This window comes from Chanos chanos, chromosome 7 (assembly GCF_902362185.1).
Source record: "Chanos chanos chromosome 7, fChaCha1.1, whole genome shotgun sequence".
Lineage (NCBI taxonomy): Eukaryota > Metazoa > Chordata > Actinopteri > Gonorynchiformes > Chanidae > Chanos > Chanos chanos.
Window position 1 is genome coordinate 10,973,476 of NC_044501.1, and position 24,315 is coordinate 10,997,790.

Below are 24,315 nucleotides of genomic sequence, written 5' to 3' on the forward strand. Positions count from 1 at the left end.
CCCTGCAGGCAATTCAGAGAAGCTGAATCGGAGTGCAGGGAGTGACTGAAGCAAAGGCGGAAGACTAGGAGCTTATACTCCCATTTTTTTTTCCATCAGAGGAGAGGCAGGGAATAATTCAACAAAAAACACCAAGAACGACCAACTTGCCTCTTGTGATGGGGGGCACCAAGAATGCCCATCTGATTGGTCGGTGTGCTGTCTGTGAGATCAGCATCACTGCCTGAGGAAGGGGTTGACCAGGGCATAGGGGAGGGGATAAAGGAACGTAAATACTGCTTGCTCTGTTGACTGCAGCTGGACCATGCCGAGGCCCAGGGGAACCCCATGGATACCTTCTACCATGATCCATCCGTTGGCGAGCATAAACCTGGTAGCTTGGATTTTCTTCACTGTTGTCTGGGTGACCATAATTCAGGCACAACAGCATCCTATAGTCACCACAAACTACGGCAAGCTGAGAGGGTTAAAAACTGCATTACCTAATGAGATTCTGGGACCTGTGGAGCAATATTTAGGGATCCCATACGCCCTTCCTCCTACGGGTGAGAGGCGCTTTCAACCCCCTGAGCCTCCCATGTCCTGGCCGGGAATCCGCAATGCCACTCAGTTCGCCCCAGTATGTCCACAGTTCCTGGAAGATCGCTTTTTGCTCAATGATATGCTGCCTGTTTGGTTCACAGCCAACTTGGATACAGTGGTAACCTACGTGCAGGATCAGAGTGAGGACTGCCTTTACTTAAACATCTACGTCCCTACTGAGGATGGTATGTTGTTGTTCATTTAAGAAAATATATCTTTCCCTCTAGACCTATCCTTTTCTTTCCCGTAGGTTTTCAACTACTCTTGATAATATTTGTTGGTTCAATGTTGTTGCAATGTGCACAAAAAAAAAAAAAAAACCAAACAAACAGAAAAAAAAACTTTATTAAAATGGTAGATGGTGTTTTGTGAAAACTTGATCAAAAACAAGTTTTGTTTCTCTCTGTCATAGCTTAATTATCTCAAAATGCGTGACACGTCGATTCACTTGAAGCTACTTTGACAGTAAAATTTTGAGAGAGTTATGTGAGCACTGGGAGCTGATATAGATTCCCTACAGGCTTGTAAAGTTCAATAACATCCAAAGTCCCAAAAGCTATTTTTTTTCTTTCACTGGGTGAGTGAACGAAGTGCTGAAGTTGCTGATGGTGGGGCTCAGAAAAGAATTTATCTTTATTGATTTTTCTCAGTGAAGATGCCCAGTCTAAGATCTCTTCACCTGTACTTCACAGACAATCTTCTTTCATTTTAGTATTAAATTCTCAGTTTGTTCAAGAAACACCTTCAGTAGCATGACCTCTGACTTGGTAAACTCAATTGTGCCAACGAAAAATGTCCAAGGGCAAATGATTAATTAGTATAGGTTAGTGGCATATATTAGTATTTATTAATATAGCATCAGTTTTTTTTTGTAAATTTGCCTCAGATTCACCGTTCTCACTTTTTTGCTTATTAATGTATGGTACGGTTTAAGCTTTCGACTCTGCATGTTCCATGTGAGTGACAGAACCTCCGGGTCAAGGGAGGTTACATAGCAGTCGTGGTTGGACTTGAACAGTTTGTCTCTGTGTGCTAAATGTAGTCTGTGCAGTGGAGTGAAAGCAAGATTAACGAGCAGAGAAAGGGATTATCTCACAATCGGAATCCGAGTGCACAGAGCATCAGTTCTAATTTTGACGCTTCTCCGCAAAGTTTTACTCAGAAGGCAGGCAACTGTGTCCTTTGACTCAAATCTCTGTGGTCTTATTATTGTCACATCTGAAATTCTCTGAACTCTGCTTGTTAGTTGATAAGATCCTTAATTATTCAGCTATGCGAAAAGCTGATTTGACTTAGTTTGTTGCTTAAATGGGACTTACATATCTCGCATACAGCTGTCCATCACAGAATAGACATGAATTAATACTACTTAATCTTACAGAGGCCAAATAAAGGGCATTTGTACAATTTCCATTAGATTTAGTCTCTCCACATAGCAAAACAGAGAAAAGGCGAAATATATCTCCATGTAGATAACAAAATAAAAGAAAATCACCCGCAGGTCTTGTCTCCAAGAAAAAAAAAAGTCTTTACCAAGAACTTTCTTACACTAATCAAGTTGGCTGTTACTTTTTAACTGCAGTCAATTGCCAACACTGCAAGTTTTTACTTAAGAAAGAAAACTCTTTCTTAAGTAAATATGAGGACACTAATGTCACAGTTGTGTAAACATAATCATGCATTCTCTGGCACTAGCCCATTATCTGTGACAATAAAAAGCTGTTGTCAAATGCAGTGCACCTGGCCACGGTCTCTGGTGTCTGATACCGCCTTTAGAGACTCCTCAGAGAGATCTGGCTGGAACACAGTCGTGCAACATCTCCCTGTTGGTTTTCCTCTGGGTAGCTTCCATCCCTTAGCTCTCAAAATTGCCCTTTTCAAAAATCCAGTGTAATGTGGCGATATCCTGCCGGTGAAGGATCAGAGAGAGGCGACTTAAAGTTTTCTCTCTTTTCTCAAGTGTGGCGACAGATTAAAAGAGTGCTCGTATTGTATCCTCTTATTTAAGAGGAGGAGGAAGGAGAGGAAGAAGAAGAAGAGGAGAAACGAAAAGCGTAAAGAGCAGAGGCGCTTTGTCGCGCGTTAAAATGGGATCAGTTCTGTTCGAGTCTCTCAGCTGTTTTTTTTATTTATTTTTTTTCCAGGAATTTTTTATTTTTTTTTTACTTTGGCCTTATTTATTTTCCTCGGTATACTACACAGCTGGAGGGGACAAAAAGGGTTAGTAGAACAGGAGGATAAAGTACCGTTAGTGTTTTAGTTGCCTGCACTAATTCTTTTTTTTATGCACATCTGGGAAATACAAAAGAGGCTGTAGTGTAGGCTGTTATTGCTGTAGCTGGCTTTATCAGCCCTTGCAGTAACAGTGGTGTGGGGAGGAGGGTGGCGTCCTGTTTTATTGTGAATTAATCAGAATGAATGCAGAGCCTGAGGGGTCGTACTGGGTAAAAGAGACAATAGAGCAGCGTTTCTCCACTCCAGTTTTAATTGTGTGCGTCCTCCACATTAATTCTGTCTTACCATTCAGCGTGGAGAGCAAAATATAAAACGGCGGTCGCGATAAATCACCGCCGATTTACCGTCCTGCGACCGCTCCCCGGGGGAACGGCAGCGTCTTCACGTTGCATCAGAAACGCAACACTTGCAGGATGCGCCGACGTAGCATTTGTGTTCGCGCGAAATGTCTATGAAAGATCAAATTTATTACATATAATCAGCACAGGTTTCAGATGGTGAAGCTCTGTAGTTTTTTTTTTTTTTTTTGGTTGTTGTTGTTGTTTTTTTTTTTTTTTTTGTCCTCTGAGATCGTTTCATCAGCCTGCCTGAGGCTGCTAACGGTGTTTTCTTGAGTAGGCTTCCATTGCTAAACGTCCTCACTGCTTACTGGGATTGTTTACCTGAGAATCAGTGGAATTAGTCTGAAAATAATTGGGAAAGCATATGATTTGTCTTTGGTTCTCTCGCTCTCTCTTTCTTTTTTTTTTTTTTCTGGTGATAAAGATTTGCTGTCTGGAGTATTGTTTTTTTTGTGTGTGTGTGTGAGATATATGGTGAGGACTGGCTGGAGTACTTGCCAGAGATATTCATTCTGAAGCTCTCCATCAGGCTAAAAGGTGTTCAAAGCCTGTTCCATCTCATTCTTTTCTTCATTAACGTGATGTTGTATTATTAATGAATATAGTTACATCATTAATAATGAATTAGTGAATTAATTAGCAGAGAAAGATGTGCTAAGAATACTCACAGGATGTCAAGTCCAAATGAGTCCAGGTCTTTTCTGAAATTTCTTGTGAAACCACCTTAATATGGTTAGATGTGAAGCAATATGTTTCTTTGCGTATACGTTTATTTAAGATGTGTGCGTATGTTGTGAGTGTGCATATGTGTGCATGTAAATATGTCTGTGTGCTAGAGAGTGTATGTGTGTGTGCATGTGTGTGTGTGTGCGTGTGCGCGCGCATGTGTGCATATGTGCATGGGTGTGTGTGTGTATGTGCTTGGGTGTGCTCACATGTATGTGTGTGTGTGTGTGTTTGCATGGGTGCACACGTGTGTGTGTGTGTGTGTTTGCATGCGCATGAGCATGTGTATGTGTGCACAGAGGGGACCTGTACACTCAGTGTGGCTTTGGTCATACGACTCCTGTCAGCGGTTGCTCAGTGTGTCTAAGCGATTAGATGGCTGTCTCTGGTTGCTGGATCTGCTTCCTGACAGGCTCTCACACGCTTGAAGAAGCATGGGGGGGGGATGTCTCTGGTCCAGGTCAAATGGCAGGAGCAAACATGTCATCTTAGCGCAGCTGGAGAAATGTCAGCAAGCTTTGCACGGCCCCCCTGTACCTTTTCAAAGGCAAACGTAAAAACCCCCCAAGAACATAGTTGGACTATTGATATGTAGGAATGATGGATGCGTTGTAAGTGAACAGATCTTGAATACAGACTGGGTGAACAGGAATGTGATTGGACAGAGAACCCACCTCTGGTTAAGTTCATTCAAACATATCTAATGTTGTCATATGCTCAATTTGTTCAAAAATACTCAGATGTTCAAATGCATAGAACAAAACGGGGAGAACATCACTCCGTGAACATTCATAACTCTAGGCTGTTTTATACGATACACAAGGAATAGATTAACTAATGAAATATAACTTAAGTCTTACCCAAATTGTTCAGATAAGTGGTTTTGAAATGTCTTCCTGTGTTGAGACAGTCTAAATTAGTGAACATAGAGAAAGAGAAATGCTTTGGAAGTAGCTAATCATCCTTCAATCCTCATTAACGTGGCTTTGTCTGTCTTAGTGTCCCGACATTACGGGTTAGCGTGACTTGACGTGCCATGCAAAAGGGTGTCAGCTGTTTAGGGCTGTCATTTTGAAACATGGATTAATCAAAGGCCAGAGTTTTGACCAGTTAGGAATTAAACACGTCACGATCAATCATATGTCACGGTACATTTGTGAGACTTGGATCTCAGTGAGAATATAGCCCAGATCAGAGAAAAGGAAGAGGAGTCAGCTTTACAGCTGTTTGACTCAGACGGCGTGGCCCTCTCTCTTATGATGTTCCCTGAGAGTATGGTTGTGGCGTAGACAAGTCAAGAAGGGTAGTCTCATTACATTCATATTTTGTTATTTATTCGTTTATTTTTAATTTTTTTTAAAAAAAATTTATTCTTTTTTAATAGAACATTTTGGTATCGTAGATATCTATCCTGTCTTGGAAGTTAGTATCAAATGACTACACTCCAAATGAATATTGTTAGTTTTGATTTTTGTCTCTGTGGTGCGATTCACAATTTCAGTTTTAGCAAATTTAATAGGTGAGAAGATACCATGTCTGTCAGGGCTGATACATATTTTGAACAGGCATTCTGAAAGTGTGCCTCTTTAGGTATACTGTAGTGTGAGCTATTGAGCAATTGGTAAAACAAATTGGGTTAAATGGTTAAAATCAATTGCCCTCTTTCCTTTTTGTGCTGCTCCAAGTCTCTAAAACTGTAAACTGTCTGGCTCCTGAAAACTGTAAGACCTGGTATGTGTGCCGTCAGTGATACTTCATAGTGTGTCATTCATTCACTGGCCCAAGGTCATGGGTTGAAAAGCCATGTTGCAGTTCCCTTGGAGTAGTTGAGAATTTCCCGCTTCCTCTTGGATAACGCATGGGTGTCTCATGGGAATTGTAGTCCAGACTTTGTTTTCGCACAGATAGTGTCAGTTTATTTGGCAAGGAATCCAACAGAGGTTTACTAGGGATCCTGCTGACATTGTACTACAAAATGAATATTTATGAAGTTCCTGTACACATCTGTTCATCTCTAGCTAAATGTTTTTATATTGCGTTTGATTTTTTTTCCTTTTTTTAGTGAGAGTAGAGTAGTTATGCAAAGTGCAAATGCTCATTCAACCAAGAGAGGGGAAAAGGTATTTTCTTTTCTTCTCTTTTCTTCTTCTTTTTTTTTTAAATTTGTGCGTACTGTTCTCATCAGGCATGTAACAAACACACACACACACGCGCGCGCGCATGCACACGCGCACACACACACAGACACACACGCACACGCACACTCTTTCTGTAAAGGCAGTCATGTATGCACTGTAGAGCTGGTTCTGACTGTGTGCCCTGAACACACTATATTCATGCAATCCCCATGGAAAAAGCTAATATAGTACTTATAGCTATAGTACTTATAGCTTATAAATACACTTTTATGACCATGCTCTCATCTTTTTCTGTTCTTTTTTTTTTTTTTAAATTGCAACAAAACCTCTTTTTTTTATATAATGCACTTGAATTTTTTTTCCTAAAACAAAACCAAACAACGTGCTGTTTTTAAACCCCTCATGTTTTCTACTTTTCTCCTGTTGTTGACAGTAGGATCCAACACATACAATCAAGCCGATGAGTTCACCAGTAATGATGGTGGCCAGGACGAAGGTATTTTTTCTGTCTTTTTTCCTTTTTTTTTTGACAAAATGACAAAGCCTGAAATTCGTGCATGACAACAAACCTCTAGATTTATTATTATTTTTATTTATTTTTTTAAGTCGATTAATTTGTCATGGTTTTTCCTCCCCTTTTTCCCCCTCCTGGAGTGCAGAACAATGTGCACCTCTCGGACTCTCGCTTTTTTGCTTTTTTTTTTCTTTTTCTCTTTTTTGATAAAAAAAAAAACCTCTTTCCTCTTTGGCAATACAGAGCCGGAGGGTTGTGTAAAGGGTTAATGTTCACTTCTGAATAGATATTAAAAGAAAAAAAACAAAACAAAACAAACAATAAACAAACAAGCAAACAAACAAACAAACAACCTGAGCATCATGCTAGCCCTCACTCACTCCCTTGGCCCCCGGTGCTGCAAAGTGAAAGATGTTAAAATAAAAAATCTGCATGTGTTTCTTTTTTACTCTCTCTCTCTCTCTCTCTCTCTCCCTCTCTCTCTCTCTCTCTCTCTCTCTCTTTCCCCTCTCTTTCTCTGTCTCTCTCCCTCTCCCTCTCTTTCTCTCTCCCTCTCTTTCTGTCTCTCTCTCTTTCTCTCTCTCTCTCTCTCTCTCTCTCTCTGTCTTGCTCTCTCTCTCTCTCTCTCTTTCTCTCTTATCTCCTCCAAGAAATGATTAAGCAGTCATGTTTTCCCTTCCTTTCTCTTTTTCAGTTTCCTTTCATTGCTCGGTGAAGCATGAGCACTAACCCATGTTATTTTGACGGTGGAAATCTGTTTAATTTTTATCTCCTGTCAGAATCTGTGTCGTTATATCATTTCTTTTCTCTGTAATATTAACAACACCGCTCCTGTGCATGTCATTAACATGGTGAATGAAACGATTGTAGCCTCACTGTCCAGGAAAAAAAAAGCCTAGTGTTTACAGTTGAGTGTTAACCCAGACTTCTAACTGCGATTCACCTGAAAACAAATGTTTACGTGTGCAATATTTTCTGTGTTGACTTGTACCAGAATATGTTGAAATACCTTTGTTTTAGTGAATTTCAAAATGGGTTGTGGAACTCTGAAAAATGCATCACTGTCTCTGAAGCTCAGTTGCAGAAAAGCGGTTTAAAAATATTTCCTTCTAACGACGCGGGGCATAGGTCACAGTTTGTCCTTTGTTTGTCTAGGATGTTTACTTTGCCTGTAATTGGCACAGGCATGTTTGGAAATATTTGTTAACGTCCTGAAACATGAGCTCTAATTAAGCATTTTCGTCTTCTTCTAGATACCGCTCTATTTAGGGAAATATACAGTGTGTTTGACAAGATGAAAGAAGGACGATTCTAGAAAAATCTTCTTTCTAATATTTCAGCTCTGCTATATTTCTCAGGTTGCGTCCTCTTAACTGAGAACAGCTCTTTGACGACATGCCAGTTCATTAGCATGTGACCGTGTTATTGCATTTAACAACATACGTGTATCTGTGAAACTACATAGCAACCACAGCAAACCTATGAACTGATCGTAAAGAGCAAAACCCTCGTTTTTATGCACTGCAGTGTAAAAGTCCCCTAGTCCACTCCAAACTGTCTGTTCAGGACACAGTAAAAATGCTCTGATAAAGGACACTATAAAGAAGATACTTGAGACTGCACCAGTGTAAACACCATGGGGAGAGGCCAAAGACAGTCTTGCCCCCCCCCCCCCCCCCCGCCTCTTGTTGTGCTGAGACGACGGCTGTGTTTTCAGGAGAAGGAGGATCGATGCTCGCCGACTCTCTGAACATCTGCAGTGCCGATGAATTACTTCTCTGGCTCCCCCGAGGTTCCTACCTATGCCATAGACCAGTGCACTAACGCTGCAGAGTCACCCACCGGCAATGCAGCTTCTGCAATCTCTTTAAAATTCACTGTGGAAAAGAACCTTTTCCACTTAAATAAGTAAGAGAAAGGAGGAGGAGGAGGAGGAGGAGGAGAGAGAGGAGAAAGAGAGAGAGAGAGAGAGAGAGTCTCTGAAAGCAGGCATCTGTAAAGGGTGAATGTAGTTCTTGGGTTTATGAACTGCACGGTGAAAGCCATGTTAATGTTTGAATGGGGTGGGGGTGGGGGTGGGAGGGGGGACTGTGTTGTAATTGGTTAAAAGCTCAGTGGAAACCTCTGGGATAGTGTATCTAAAGTACACTATTTAAGGGAATGTTTAGAGCTAACAGGTTACAGGTTGTGAAAACATGTGCATTCCAAACAAAATGTTGGATGACTCCAAATGTGTTGATGCGAAAATGTCGTTTCTCATGAATTTTTTTTTTCCCCCTAATCACAGATGTTTAGCTTTGAATGTCAGAACGCACACTCGACGGCTGTCAAGCTTAAACTCCCACAGTCGAGCAGAGAGAGACACATAACAGCCAATCAGAATGCTGGATGAGCCCCTCACTTTTTGGTCATTAATGTCCCGCCTCCGTTTTCCCGTCTAGCATTAATGCTACTGAAATGAATGGAAAATTTAGATGCCCCCTCGCTCTCTTCTGTCCCCACATTCTTGCTCCTTTCTCTCTCTCTCTCTCTCTCTCTCTCTCTCTCTCTCTCTCCCCTCCACTCCATATAAAGATGAGTAATGTGTGCGGTGCTGTGTTGCCCGTGAGGGAATATATTATCCCTCTAGCTCACCGTGGCATTGATGAATGCCCAGAATTGCACTCACTGCAGAATCAACCCTGTTGCCTCTCTTCTCTTCTCTTCTCTTCTCTTCTCTTCTCTTCTCTTCTCTTCTCTTCTCTTCTCTTCTCTTCTCTTCTTATTTGTCCATCCACAATAACACTCTTGTCTGCAAAGTTTTTTTTTTGTCTGCCTCTTTGTCCCAAGCATCTCCTCTCTACCCCTCCCCCTCACCCCCCACCCTTCACCAAATGATGCTAGTCTTTAGTACCATTACACAAACAGTGGAAAATATTACTCAGACAGCCAGCAGTCGGTTTGTTGAGATCCGTATTGCATTTTGGAGCTTGGCAAAGGCTTATCTTTATCAGTCCGTGACAACTTTATGGCCATGCTCCATTCAAATGGGTGTGTTTATAGAATTTTCCACTTGCTTCAAATGCTGTTTATGATCAATTGACTCATAAATGAGGTCCTTAGTTGGGCTAGTGTGATAGAGTAGAGTCAGGGAATCAGCTAAATATATTCCTGGGCCATTAAGAGCAAGAAACTCTATATCTCTACATGACTTAGACTTAAAAACAAAACGCTTCATATTCTGGGTTCAAGACAGAGGCCCAGGTTAGAGAGCAGCTCTTGTAATGGCTATCCATGAAAGCCCTGGGAAACTGAGAGGGAGGGAGAGGGAGAGGGAGAGAGAGAGAGAGAGAGAGAGAGAGAGAGGTGGGTCAAGAGAGATATTCAGAGAGTGAGGTTAAGTTAAGAGGAACGGAGGGAGACATTTTAAGAGAAAGAGCGATGTTAAAGGAAAACATGATGTTAAGAGTGAGAGTCAGAGAGAGAGAGAGAGAGTGACGTTGGGAGAGAAAGAGTGACGGAGGTGAAGAGCTGTGAAATAGATGCATTCGCATTAGCGTGCTCCTGGCACCCACTCAGAGAACAGTGGAGATTAATAACCTGTCACAACGGCTTGTTTTCCACTCCTATCTCTCTCTCTCTCTTTCTCGCTCCGTCTCTCTCTCTCTGTCTGTCTCTCTCTTTCTCTCTCTCTCTTTCTCCTCTCTGATTTTCTTTGTGGAGGAGGAGAGTGATACTCAGATGTGGTTCTAATGCAGCCCACGCATGGCACTGCCAAGCCCGGGGAGGGTGAGCGAACTGGCATAGTACGACAGGCACTGAGCCGTGCCACCCCCCCCCCAACCCCACCCCCCAACCGACACGCACACATCCTTGCGCACGCAAGAGAAACCAATAATCGCGGTGCAGTGGGGTGAGTGTGGCTGAATGGCAATTATACAGGGCTCTGAACAAGTCAGCGGCTCCCGCCCGCAGACGCTCCACAGCAAATGCACCAGACCTCTGCTGAACTGACTGCAAGTGGAAGTTTATTTAGCATGTCGCTAAATGAACTGTACACAAACACACACAAACACACATACACACACACACACACACACACACACACACTCAGAGCAAATGTATGGCAATTCACTAACTGGTCTGCTGTTGTTTCATATTTACTGTATCATTACAAGTATCATTACACGACGTGCAAGATGTGCAATGTATAACGTACAAAGAATTTTTTTTTTTTAACGACACCACAGTAAGCGTAAACGACGTTTAAGCTATATTCTCATGTGTTGAGTCATAACACACGAGAATATAGTGAGAAACAGAAGCTCCCCTCGCCAGAACTTGCGATGCTTCTCGGCCTCTGCCGACGAGCGGCCCCGGCGTTTTTCGCCCTCTCCCCGAGAGCTCTCGCAGATTTGCCTGAGAACATCTTAATAAACTTGGCAGAGGCCACGTTCTGGTCTTTGGGGGTCTTCTCCCTGTTTGTGAAGGTGATATCTGTTTCTCTGGCTCATTCTCAAAAGGATCCCAGTCTAATTTCTAATCACCACCTACACGTGTTCTAATCAGCAGGTTCAATCAGGGCTGAAGAACCTGGCAAAATGTGAGGCTGCTCTTGTCGTAATTGTGTGGTTCTTCTCTGAGCATTAGCGAGAATTCTAAAGAGGATATCAAAGTACATTAAGAGAATGAGATCGGTCTAAATGTACCTCCGTTTTCTGCAGAGGTTGCATTAGCCGTGTAAGAGGGTTTTTTTTTATTTTTTTAAGAGGAAGTTGTTTTCCCTTTTTTTTTTCCTTCTATCTTTTTTCTTTCTTTTTATTTTTTAAGCAGAGATTGGGAATAAAAAAACAACAACAACAACAAAAACCCCCCCCCCAAAAAAACAGGAGAATAAAAGTACTGTTGAGATTTACTGTAATCATTTTGCTTCCAGAAAGAACAAAGAAGAACGAGGTCTTGGTTTTACAGTATGCTGTTATTGCCCTGTATGCAGCTGCCCTCGGTGCCTCGGTCACAAATGGAAGATTCGTATCTCTCTCAACTTAAGGAAACTTTAGCAAAAAAATAATAGGTTTTTTTTTTAATAAAAATACATAAATCTCTGGAGAACCACCCTCATTTTCACCGAAAGCATCATCTTCAGCAGCAACGGCAGCACCCCCACCCTAATCCAACCCCCCCCCCCCCCCCCCCCCCCCCCCGCCTGGAAAAACAACAATAACAACAATGCCTTTTTTTGGCCTCCAAAAAGCCTCTGAATTTTGGCTAGCGTGTACAAAGAGGCCCCACCATGGAATTATGTATATGTTTAGAGGTTTTCGTGTACTTTTCATTCCAGATATTCATGATGAGAATGGTCTGAGACCAGTCATGGTTTACATTCACGGTGGATCCTACATGGAGGGCACTGGGAATATGATTGACGGCAGTATCTTGGCCAGCTACGGTAACGTCATCGTGGTCACCATCAACTACAGACTGGGAGTGCTGGGTAAGTCATGTTGGTCTTCTTCTCCTTTAAAAGGGGCATTCATCCATTGTAACTAACCTTCTGCAATTTTATGATACAATCAGGTAAGGTTTTTTTAAGAGGCATTTTAAGAGGTGCTGTCTAAATTGGGAAACTGGGGCCCCCGCTGCGGTAGTAAAGGGTTTAAAATGACTCTGTGTGTGTGTGTGCGTGTGCGTGTGTGTGTGTGTGTGTGAGAGAGAGAGTTTGTGCGCGTGCGTGTTTGTGTGTGTGTGTGTCGTTTCTGCTGTTCAGTTTCTCATGTGTTATCAGGCCAAGCTGTCTGCTCTGCTCTCTATATTTAGTGGCTCTAGAGCCAGAGGGGAGAAGGTGCAGCGGAATAATGAAAGAAAAAAAAGAAAAGAAAAGTGCACTGCAGGATAAAGAGGAGAAGACGAGGAGTGGCCCTTCTGAAAACGGTCTCCCGGAAAAGTCTACACTGCAGGGAGAGACAAAAAACGGTGTAGAGAAGTGAGGAAAGGAGAGGAGAGGAGAGGAAAGAAAGAAAGAAAGAAAAGAAAAAGAAAGAACGAGGAGGCATAGAGACAGGCCCTGTCCAAAGATGTTCTGGTTCGAGCGGACGGACGGCGCAGAGTCAAAAGGGAAACGGATCCGTCTCTCGTCCTGTCTGTCGCTCTCTGACTCCCCCGATGGCGCTCCGTTTGTGAAAGAATCTCAGGGTTTGTCCCAAATATCTGACTCATACGTTCTCCCTCACACTAAAAGGCGAAAAAAAAAACCCCCGCCACAGAGGTGATAAAGTTAGTTAGCACCCTGTAGAGTGAGCGATATTCTGTTTGAGGTATGTCATCCATCGGCGCGGCTTTTACCCTCTCCAGTCGTCTGTCGGGAAGACCCATCGGGCCTGTAGCGATGGTGAGGATAGTGCCCCTGTAAAGTGAGTGATGCGCACTTTGAAGCTCACCCATTGTGTTTGTGAAAGATGAGAGGTTTGCCGTGTTCTTCCTTCACGCTGCCAGTGATTGAAGACCAAGCCTTTGCTTTTGAAGGTCAGCTCCAGTGAAACATTTTGCTAGATGTGTATGTGTTTATGCGTGTGTGTTTGTCTGTGTGTGTGTGTGTGTGTGTGTTTAGATTCAGTGCTAAGCACTATCCCGTGTGGTTTGGCAGATATCCATAATAGAAATACTCAGTGTCTTAGCTGTCTAAAACTCACAGATAATTTGTCAGGGCTTCGCATATTGCTGACATTTAACAATGTTTAACAACAGGCCTTTATGATTTATGTATCCCACAGAGAACACAAGCAAGACAAAAAACAAACACACACACACACACAGAAAAAATATACTCCAACTAACACTGCAACAGTTTCTCACAGCTTAAACGTTGTTTACACTCCCTGTGGTGCCGTTAAGGGCACAAAGACAAGACATGAGTAATCAAACCGAGACTACATTGACCATCTAGCACGTTCGTTAATACATTCGTCTATTGCATGTGAGCTGAAAATGCAAATAGTTAAAGCACCGTTTGGAAAAACAGCGGTTCACTGGAGTATGAGGTAAACCGTGGATTGTTTGTTCACCGTGTTTTTATAACGTTGCGCCATCTGTGCGTGCGTGTGTGAGTGTGTATGTGTGAGTGTGTGGCGGGGGAGGGGATTGGGGGCAGAGGAAGGGGGGGGGGGGGTTGGGAGAGGGAGAGTGAGGTGCGGGTGGAAGGGAGGGGGGGGGGGGGGGGCGCATCACACGTGCCAGGCTGACGGGCACCCCGCGCCTCATTAGGGCTGCGGAGGAGGAGACAAGTGTCACACACACACACACACACACACGGTACACACCCCTCCTGTCTCGCTTGGCTGGGCTGTTATACGCGGGCATGTGCTGAGACTGCTGATGAGTCAGAGTGACAGAGGCTCTGATGTGTCTCACCCCTGAGGTTTTAACCCTTTCCACACCCCCCCCCCCCACCCCTGAAAAAAAAAAATACTACAAAAAACTTTCCCGCTTCTTCCTGAGAGCTGTAGCCTGGTATGAGGTCTTAGGGTCTCATTATATGGCAGGGAAATGAAGAATTGATAAATTGTCTTTGGAAGTGTTTAATTAAGCTGGTGTTTTTGTTTTCTTTTACAGGCCTACTGTTAACGCTGCTGTTTGTTTAGGTTTGATTTATGAAACTCATATGAACGTCTCATGAAGACTAACTGCTTCATATTTCCATTGAAAAAAATGATATATCTTTTCCTTTATAAAGAACCCCCGGTTATTATTAAATTTACTTTGCATTATATCTCATTGATTTCTGCTATTTGGATTAAGTTCTAAAGAATTTGTTCCAGTGCTCTGCTCTGGACTCTCTTGGCGGTATCTGTACTTGTCTACTGCTTTGTGCACTGTATGGGTGTGTGCGCGCGTGCGTGTGTGTGTGCGTGCATGTGTGTGTGCGTGCATGTGTGTGTTACTGTGTCACTCCTTCCACTTCATGCTGATAAGTAGCCATTTGAGACCATACTTTGCCACCGCTCATGGTCTCTAAGGCCCCTGGGGGCCCCTGAGTGGAGCTGCTCCAGCTGAGCAAGGACAGACAGCAACTGAGGGGAGGTCAAAGTAGGCCATCAGCATCCCATAGCCTTTTCAGACAAGGGAGAGAGAGAGAGCGAGAGAGAGAGAGAGAGAGAGAGAGAGCGAGAGAGAGAGAGAGCAAGAGAGAGAGAGAGAGAAAGAGAGAGAGAGAGAGAGAGAGAGAGAGAGAGAGAGCAAGAGAGAGAGAGAGGGAGGGAGCGAGAGAGATAGAGGGAGGCATGGAGAGAGGTAGTCTTTTTTTTTTAAGGTCAGCTAGCGAGTGATGGAGTGATTGACACCCCGCTAGTTTTTTTTTTTTTTTTGTTCCCATTCTCACAGCAGAGTGGTAAGAGATTCTGTGGCAGAGAAGGCCCAGGGGCAGATTGGTTGTTTCATGACAAGTTTAACAAGTCTGCTCTTATTTCTTTTTGGAGAGAGAGAGAGAGAGAGCAAGAGAGAGAGCGAGAGAGAGAGAGAGAGAGAGAGAGAGAGGTAACAGTGGGTGAGAAAAAATAGAGAGGTGAAAAGAGGAGCAAGAAAAGGGAGAGAAGGGGGGGGGAGAAGGGGGGGGAGAAGGAGAGGAAAGCAGAGGAGAGGTGTGGAGAAGGGAGGACATGAAAGAGAATGAGAGGAAAGGGCGAGCAGATGTGAAATGAGATATTGAGGACGGGAGGGGAGAAAAGGAGGAGATAAGAGGGGTGTGAGGAGAATGATGGATGGAGAGGTAAAGGAAGAATACAAACGATAAGAAGAGAATAGGAAAGAAGGGGAAAAGACCAGACGAGGTGGCGATGCGAAAAACGAGATGAGAGGAGCAAAAGAAAAAAAAAGGAGGAGAGGAAAGATTAGAAGAACAGGCGAGAGCCGAAGAGACAGAGGAGGAGAAAGAGAGGAAAGATGACGGCGAGGACAGACAAGGAGAGGACAGGGGGTAAGGGAGTAAAGGCCCTCGAAACATGACCCGTACAAACACAGGCGCTGTGGTCAGCTTCTTCCCATTACAGACACAATAAACAAGCAAACAAAGAGAGAGAGAGAGAGACAGGGAGAGAGAGAGAGAGACAAACATTCACTTCCCCTTGGCAAATCCTCTCAAAACCCAGAGTGGCAGGATGAATGGATTTGTCTGTTGCATTGGCAAAAAGATTCATTAGCATGACAAATGGAGCACCCTCCACCTCTCTCTCTCTCTCTCTCTCTCTCTCTCTCTCTGACCCTCTCTTCTTTCTGATAATGTTTGCCTTTTGAGCGTTCAAAAAAGAGAGAACCGCGCCATACACTGCAGGTGTTGTTTGGGCTCCTCTTTCGGAGATTACTACAACAGGTCTCAGTTATAATGCCCTTGTTGAATGGCTTTGAAAAATCTGTTTAACAAGGTCACTTCAAGACAGGGTGCGAAAACCCGGCAGCCCTACGCAAGCCTTGAAATCGCTTTAAACTCCCATGTGGCACGTTTCTAAAAATAAACTCAGTGTCAACAATTTTTTAATGAGCAGCGTTTAAATACAGATGTTTTTTTTTCATGACCGGGATGAGTCGTATGTAGTTATTATAGTTTTGTATTCTGTCAGGTGGTTGTATAACTATTGATAACAACAGAATTCATTTTGATAGCTTTACACAAAAGTTCCCAAAAGCAAAAGTATCCAAAATATCCGATACCCCCCCCCTCCCCCAAAGTACCCCCCCCCCCCCCCCCCCCCATAAAAAGTTGCACCGGAACTTTTTAGATGTACTATTTTACTGCAAATGTACTGTTTATAAGGGCTCCAGCTGGCAGGCCTAAATGAATCCACAGATACTGGACATCTAGAACATGCTAAATGAATTAGTTTTTAACTGTCGCAATCAATTCAATGTTAGAACTTTTTAACAGTTGCAAATGAGTTGGCGGAGCTGCCTGCCAGACTCAGAAGGTAATGACAATGTTCACAGTCAGCGTGATTGGAGAGCGGTTCACATGCTGATTGAATAGGCTTTTTCCAGACCCCGGATGACCCCTTTTTTTTAAAAATTTTTTGATGATTGAGCAGTTTGTGATTAATATTAAGTTGTTTTGTGGGTTTAGCGAAATACATGGATGGATCGCCCTGGGTTTAACCCTTTTCGGTGACTTCACACAGTGTTTACTTCCAATAACGCTGAAAGTGATCTTCAGTCAGATTAATGCGTTTGGCATGACTTGGTTCACCGGCTGGTCTGCGTGGAACGCCACTGGTCCAGTTTTCTAAAGAAAAGAGCCATCGCAATCTGTCTTCAAACAGGTCTTTTAAATGAACCGTATATCTGTGAGATCTTTCAGTTTTTTTTGTTTGTTTGTTTGTTTTTTTCTCTTTGAACAGAAGTGTCCAGATGGTTCAGTCCCTCAGAGAGGAAGGCCACTTCAGTGGTTGGATGGGCAAAATGCTGTGAAAAACATCTACAGCTACGCTGACGAATGGCTTAACGCAGTGTAACTCACAGACCAGGGGCCTGTTAGCGGCCCATAGTGCCAAATCGATCCAACCATTGACCTGTTGACTACAGTAGGCTCCGCCCACTTCCATGTGGCTCCCGTGTGTCAATTGATGACTTGCAGGGGAACCATCTCAGTCTCTCTGCTCTTAAATGCCAATGCAACATTTACTTTTTAGTGTTTTGATTTGTGCTGCAGTTGGGTGCAGTGCAGAGATGGTGGATGGGACTGCATGCTACATTTAATCACTGAATTACAGCTGGTTGTGAAAAGCTGAAAAGCTCTTATTCCACCTCATCTAAAAAAAAAAAAAAAAAAAAAACGGAGACAGAAAGAGGAAAGGTGGGGGGTGGGGGCGGGGGGCTGTCTGACAGATAACGAAGCTGAGCTGGAGAGATACCATAAACATGCTAAAGCGAAACCATAATTCCTGACACCAGTGATTTTGGGAATGGATAAGAGTGGCGTGGTGGTGGTAATGGCATTTTTATTCACATCGGTCATGCAGTCATAATCATACACACACACACACGCACATACACGTGCACACACGCACATACACATGCACACACTCACACACGCAGATACAGACACACACACACGTACGCACACACACACAGACACAGATACAGATACAAACACACAGATACAGACACACACAGATACACATGCACACCCTCACACACACACAGACACATGTACACAGATACACACACACAGATACACACACACACACACATGCACGCATGCCCACCCACACACACAGACACACACACACGTACGCACACACACACACACACACACACACACACACACACACACACACACACAAAAGTCAATTTAGCGTTGCGGAGGCCAATGAATCGGTTGGTCCGGTCCCATTTACTCCCAGTGACCCTTACATTTTACCAGTCAAATATCAAATGGACCATGATTTCAACACACAGTTCAACACGCAGCTTCCTCCTGTTCCCCTCTCTTCTCCGTTCTGAGCCGGAGCTGTTACAGTGTTAAACCGACTGAAAGTCCCCCACGCTGGCTTAGATGCCATCTACAGCACCAGAATGATGTGTCATATGGCCCCCTTTGAAAACTGCCTCAACACGGTGCTATAGAGGAACCGCGGCAGAGAGCATTACATATGAACAAACAGACATGAGGAAAAGAGACTGGGAACAGCAGAAACCGGGAGATGACACATTGTCAACTTGTCACGAGTGAGAAGAAACAGACGTTGGTACATGAGGCTCCACAGATGACACTGTCATTTTTGTGTGTATCATGGATGTCACTGCCAACCTCACTGCTATTTAGCTCGCAGTGTGTTGTGCTCTTGATCTCTCTCAAACAGTTTAGACCGGCAACTTCTGAGGTGGACGACCTCTAGCAATAATAGTCCAGATACGTGTTAAGTGTGATAATTAAAAAGAGAAAAGATTAACAGTCACATAGTTGACCCTGGTACTGTTTAACGTGGTGAATCTATATAGTTTTTTTTGTCGTTGTTGTTGTGTTTTAATGTGAAACAGTTTTGCCGGGGAAAAACTGGACCAGAATGTAGAGGAGAGAGCTCAGGGTTGCACCTGTATGTGTCATTTCTGCTTGCCTGTATTTCTCTGTCACAGTTTAGCCATGCACAGTTTCTGTAATCTTCTTTCCCTTTTTACATCCTGCTCTCCCTCATGTTAAAAAAGAAAAAAAAAGAAAAAGAAAAAAAAAACATTTGGGTTGAACCGTCCACGAGATTAGCCGGGAACTAATGAGAATATAACAGAAATCACACTGGCAGACATCAATTACCGCAAAGGCCGCCTTCAAATTGCCAAATATTTAATTGTTATAATTGCTTTTGTGTTTCCGCTGCTTTATAAAAATAAATAAATAAATAAATAAATAAAGAAATGAGCAATAATGCTAATCAGGTGCTGCTCAGCGGGGGACCAAAGCCAAATCATACAACTGAAATGTTTGAAAATTAAGCCCAAATGTGTGATAACCACTCAGAATAAAGCAAACACTTCCTATCCCTTTTGATTTTTTTTTTTTTTTGCTTTCTTTTTTTTCTTTTTCTTTTTTTGAAACTTCTCTTTACGTTTCTGAATCTGAAGTGAGGCCAGACTTTTGTGAAATACCTTATCTCTATGCTGGATTTCTTCAAATGGCTGCCATTTCTCCACTTCAAAGCCAACCCCCCACCCCCTCCTTTTTTTTTTTTTTCTATTTCTTTTTCCAGTCCATACACATAAAACCTCCATCACGAGGAATTACTTAAATGCTCTTATCGGAAAACTCCTGCTCTCGCCGTACGTGTTACGGAAAGGAAAGTGAATGGAAAAGTGAGAGGAACAGAGATTTCCATGGCTGGAGCGTATGGATTATCTTCCGAAATTCGCACAAGTGCACATGTCCCGTGTCAGAGCGCCTGGGGCGTCTTTAAAGGCGCCAGAGCAAAATGACATGATGAAATATGACTGTCGTCCTCTTGCGACATTACCATTACTTCGTAGCATATAATCTATAACACAATCGGTGATTAGTTCATTCAGATAACCCCCTGGCCAATCCCTGACAGTGTCATTGATATATGTGCACAACACTGTGACGGAAGACAAACTTCGGAAGTTTTTAACCATTAATCTTTAGAGAAGTTGTAGGGCATTTATAAAAAGGGTATTTCTATATTGTTCACGTTGTGGGGTGGGTCTCTGTTTTGACCTTGGAAAAGAATGCAAAATGATGATCATGTGGGTACTTGATGATTACTGTAAAAATTTCTCATTAACACATCTGTCAGCTACGAAGTAGATGGATAGAGTACATGAAAAGAGAATGATGACAGCAATGCTGTAGTTATGGCATAGAAAATATACCCCCCCCCCCCCATGTCATTTTCATGACCGCTTTTCATTTGCATGGTGATTTGCACAAAATCAATCCGCTTTGAAAAACCGTTGCATGTGTAACTAATAGGCTTTTTTATTTTATCTTTTTTTTTTTTTTTTTTTTTTAGTTCTGTGTTTCATTTTGCAGACAATTAGACAGTCACTGGTGGTTTTGGCTGGTGACATTTTAAATACAAATGCCAAGATCACTGTACAAATTGCTTGTGCTAAAGGTTGAGTCAGAATAGTTGTCTCTTGTCCTCCTTTTAGGATAGAGAGCCGTGTAGCTGACCCCTTGTCTAATGTTTTACTGCAAAATTATCATTACTTTGACCCCCCCAGAATCCACACTCCATACCCTCATTCATGTTTCTCATCACAAATTATGCCTATAGGCTGCTATTTAGATGTGGTTTTAAGATTAAAGCCTATGGAAGTCCTTAAATATGCTTTTAATAGACATGTAAAGTTAACGGCTAAACGCTAATTACTGAGTGACCCCTACCGAGAATCATTTTAATTACACATGCTAAGACCACGAACAGTTTCTGCCGGATTCGTCTTACGTCGAACTCAAGCATATGCTGAACGTTGCATTAAATTAGCAGGAGTTTTTCTCTTGGGTTTTGCATCATAGGGCGATTGACAATTTTCTTTTTACAGTTTAGCCAACAGTTTCAAAACTGTTCAAAGTTTTTAAGTGGCGAAAACCAAAGACAAATGACTGCAAACGACTGGGAACCGTTTTTTGAAATCATGCGTGAAGCGAGGTGTCAGGGTGTGCGGCAGTTTTTTTCGCGTTAAGCGGGATGTGCTATCTTTTTGAAGTCACGTTTTGTGAAATCCTCTTTGTTGTAAAATGTCACAAGCGCTGGCAAATCCCTTTGTTGATGAGAGAAATAAGCTTTTATTCAGTTCTGCATGTCATCGACAGCAGTTTGGACCGGTGCATATATACCTCTATACACATGGTGTTTCCTTCTCAAGGTATTTCATATTCCATGGCTAAAACATACATTTTTTTTTTTTTTGCAGTGTGTAAAATCCTCTTACGAAATCATCATTTAAACTGGCAAGTCCATCATGATATCAGAGAACTTGATTTCCTCTTATTAACGTCCGGTTTTGCTCCGTATCAAATTCTGTACTGACAAAGAAAAAACAACACCCATAAAACTAAGTTTTAAACTATATTGAGTGTTAAATACCTACCACAGCTGACCAATGGGAATGTCCAAAAACACAGTCTAACTGTTGGCATTTTTATGTAACAAATTGCCAGTACTGGCCGTATTCGACTGTTTTGCAACAGTCAGAGATTCTGAGTCCTCTTTAAATCCTTCCCGACGACGAGGGGTAAGCGTTCCCATTTTAGGACGGGTGAGACGGCGCTCCCTGTAGACCTGCCCCTGGGGTCCTGCCATCGCTCAGTTTGGTGTGCAGTTTAGTAAATTCACCCGCTGGTTGGGTTTTTTTTTGTAGGCCAAGGGCGTTCTGCTGGGTCCTTGAGGAGAAAATTGTGGAAAAAGTCTGAACCAGGCTGCTTACTGACCCATGTTTTCGCCGACAGCATCCGAGGAGAGACCAGTCAAATCCCTTACAATCCATCTACCCATCTGAAAATCAAAATAAAAAAAAAAAGAGAGAGAGAGAGAGAGAGACAAAGAAAAAAAAATGGCTCTGTGCTAATGTCAGTGAAGGACTTGAGAAGGACCTGTGACCACTTGAGGACCTGAGGAAAACCAGAGCCATCGGAAGCTGTCCTGTACTCTCTCTTTCTCTCTGGCTTTATATTACATAACCTGTCTCTAATATGATAGCCTGCCGTAGCTAATGGATGCCCTTAGACCTGTTTAATGACTTTATTCAATCAAACTCATGCCTTTTTTTTTTTTTTTTGCAACGTTAGTGAAATCAAAGACTAGTAATAGCATCCTATTTTCCCCCCATTAACTTTTATAGAATTCACTGACATTTAGCCTCAGCTGTCACCTGCTTTAAGTAAGAGTGTTTTTCTAGGGCAGTATTTGAGTAAAATGGAGGTACTGTGTCAGGATGTGTAAGATTCTCTGTAACATGGCCGTCGAGATCTTTGCGATTAGGCAGATGGGGTATTTGACAAATCAAAGGAAAAAACAAGCTAATTTGTGAGGTTTCTTTAAGGACTTCAGATCTCCCATAATGCAAAGCTTATTAAAAAATAATGTCATCTCACAACCAACTTGTGAAGGGTACAGACGAAAAGAGACGGGGAAAAAAAAGTCCAACCAACGTGCTACAGGAAGCTTTGATCATCCCAAAACGCAAAGCACAGAGGCGTAGCACGGTTGTACTCCGCCAAATTAACACGCGGCTACATGTAAATTAGCGTGCGTGCATTGGAAGATCACAAATTCCCATTTAAACTAAAATTTGCATGTTGCCAGTGCACATTATAATAAACAAAGCCGTTTTTTCATGTATGGATCATGAAGCCCTATTTCAGGATTGCTAATAAATGTTTTATAATGTCTAGTCTCTCTAAGGATGCAGAGTGCTGTTATGGAAATATAACGATGTTGATTTCAGAGAAATTGGCCTGATATTAATTGCCGCAGGACAGAAGGAATACACTGTTGTTGGCAATAGCGGTAGAATAAAGTTCTTAGACTGCAACAAGATTTTCCAATAAATGTTGAAAAAATTAATACGGGGGAAGGTGTTTATTTGTGTAGCTTATTTAGTTTTCTTTGTGAAATATATATATATGTGTATATATATATATGTGTATATAGTTTTGTTTGTTTAGTTTTAGTTTTTTTTTGTGTGTGAATGATCTTTTATCCGGGGCCACACTCATCTCTTCTCGTTGTCACAGGGGCACATGTTTTATATGTAACATGTCCAAAGTTAGGGGCACGGCTGAGTAAGTCTCCGCGGCAACATCTAATTAACGCTAATTGATCTGCCCCGGGATGGAGCACGGCGTCAGCTGTGTTTAAGTAAAGAACAATGTGTGTTTGATTAGTGAAGGACACATTGTTATTTTTTCTTTCCACCGCGGCTGATCGCTGCTGTTTGCGACTCTCCCGGGAACAAACAGACGATTGACAAAAGAGGTTGGGATTTATTAGTATTTTTTTTACATTTTTTTCTGTTCATAATTAATGTCTAGCGGTTGATTTAGCCCTTGGGTTGGATCTGGATGTGTTTGCCTTATTGCGAGATGTCAATATTTTCTTGTTGGATTTGAGCCACCAAGAGAGGAAGTGCTACACTTGTATGCAAAGAGGATTAGCCCCCCCTGTGTTTTGACACGATTATGTGTTTACTTAGTATTGATTTTTGCCCAAGTTTTACCAAACCACATCTCCTCCCATTGCTCCGTAAACAACTTCTATAACACCACAAGAAGTCTTATCCCTATCTGCCCAAGTCTCTCTTTTTATTACTGCCTAACATATCTCTACCTCAGCACTCATTGACACAACACTGAATTTTGTGTGTATCTACATCTTCTAGATTGAAAGTCTGAAGAGATGGGTTTTTTTTTTTTTTTTGTTTTGTTTTGCGTGGGGTTTTTTTTTTTCAGATTAGACAATAAACTTTCTCAGATGACTTAATATGGGGTTATTACTTTTTGGAAGAAATAAAGATTTAATTAAGCATGCAATAAACACATTTTAGCACATCAGCGGATAGAGAGAGGCAAGTAAACCAAACAGCAAACGCCGTTAGCACATTGAGACGGACCGCTAAGCGACATAGCTTTTACCTGTATCAGCTGTAATTTTTTTTTTCTGTGTGCGGCCCCAGAGAAGTCTCTCTCTACCGCTAAGTCTTGGTGACGCTTGTTTACACAGGTACTCAGGTCAGAGCTGGAACGCGCCATTAAAGTTTCATGGAACATTCCGGATTTTTCTACTGGTCCGTAACTCATATACTCCACCTGAGGCTCAGGTGTCAGAAACCATACACAGTCTGAGGCATGAGGTGAAGACTGCCCAAGGAGATGACCATTCGCTTCCGCTGACATCTGTCAATCATTTTGACGTGAAGCCATTTTCAAAGCGCAGCTTTCACCTTGAATGGAGCAGTGCGAGAGATGATGGCCTTCAAGAAACTTGAGAAAGAGACTTTTTTTTTTCTAGTTTCCCCTCTTCTAGACTCTAGCTTTCTATGTCTCACGTTCTATGTTCCAACTCTGGGAGACATTTTTTTCAGACTGAAAAAAAAAAAAATGTACCGTATATTGAACATCCTAAAATTGCGCTTCCGTTCTTTCTAGAATAAGAATTTCCATTTTTTTTTGTTTTAGTTCATCAGACATGAGGTGATTATGGTGCTATGGCAAGGGTTACCTTATGCTGATCTCCCGCGATATATTAGGATGGTGGATTTTTCTTATCCAATCTTGCAGTCTGGAGCGGCTCTCCCAAAAGTATCC

General features: G+C 42.4%; 1 protein-coding gene across 5 annotated transcripts in view; it reads left to right on the forward strand.

The window, feature by feature from the left end:
• The first annotated feature begins 304 nt into the window (after nt 1–304).
• Nucleotides 305–24,315, forward strand: part of nlgn4xa (neuroligin 4 X-linked a) — a 46,525-nt gene continuing 22,514 nt past the window's right edge. Inside the window, exons 1-5 of one of the 5 annotated variants that reach the window (XM_030779781.1) lie at nt 419–767; nt 4,297–4,331; nt 6,488–6,506; nt 8,190–8,192; nt 11,857–12,009. In XM_030779781.1, the coding sequence (XP_030635641.1) occupies nt 578–767; nt 4,297–4,331; nt 6,488–6,506; nt 8,190–8,192; nt 11,857–12,009 (400 nt within the window). In that variant the 5' untranslated portion in view covers nt 419–577. Of the gene's footprint in view, nt 778–4,296; nt 4,332–5,079; nt 5,124–6,455; nt 6,519–6,941; nt 6,950–8,189; nt 8,193–11,856; nt 12,010–24,315 lie in introns of all 5 variants that reach the window. The other 4 variants (XM_030779780.1, XM_030779777.1, XM_030779778.1 and 1 more) reach the window with 4 other exon arrangements.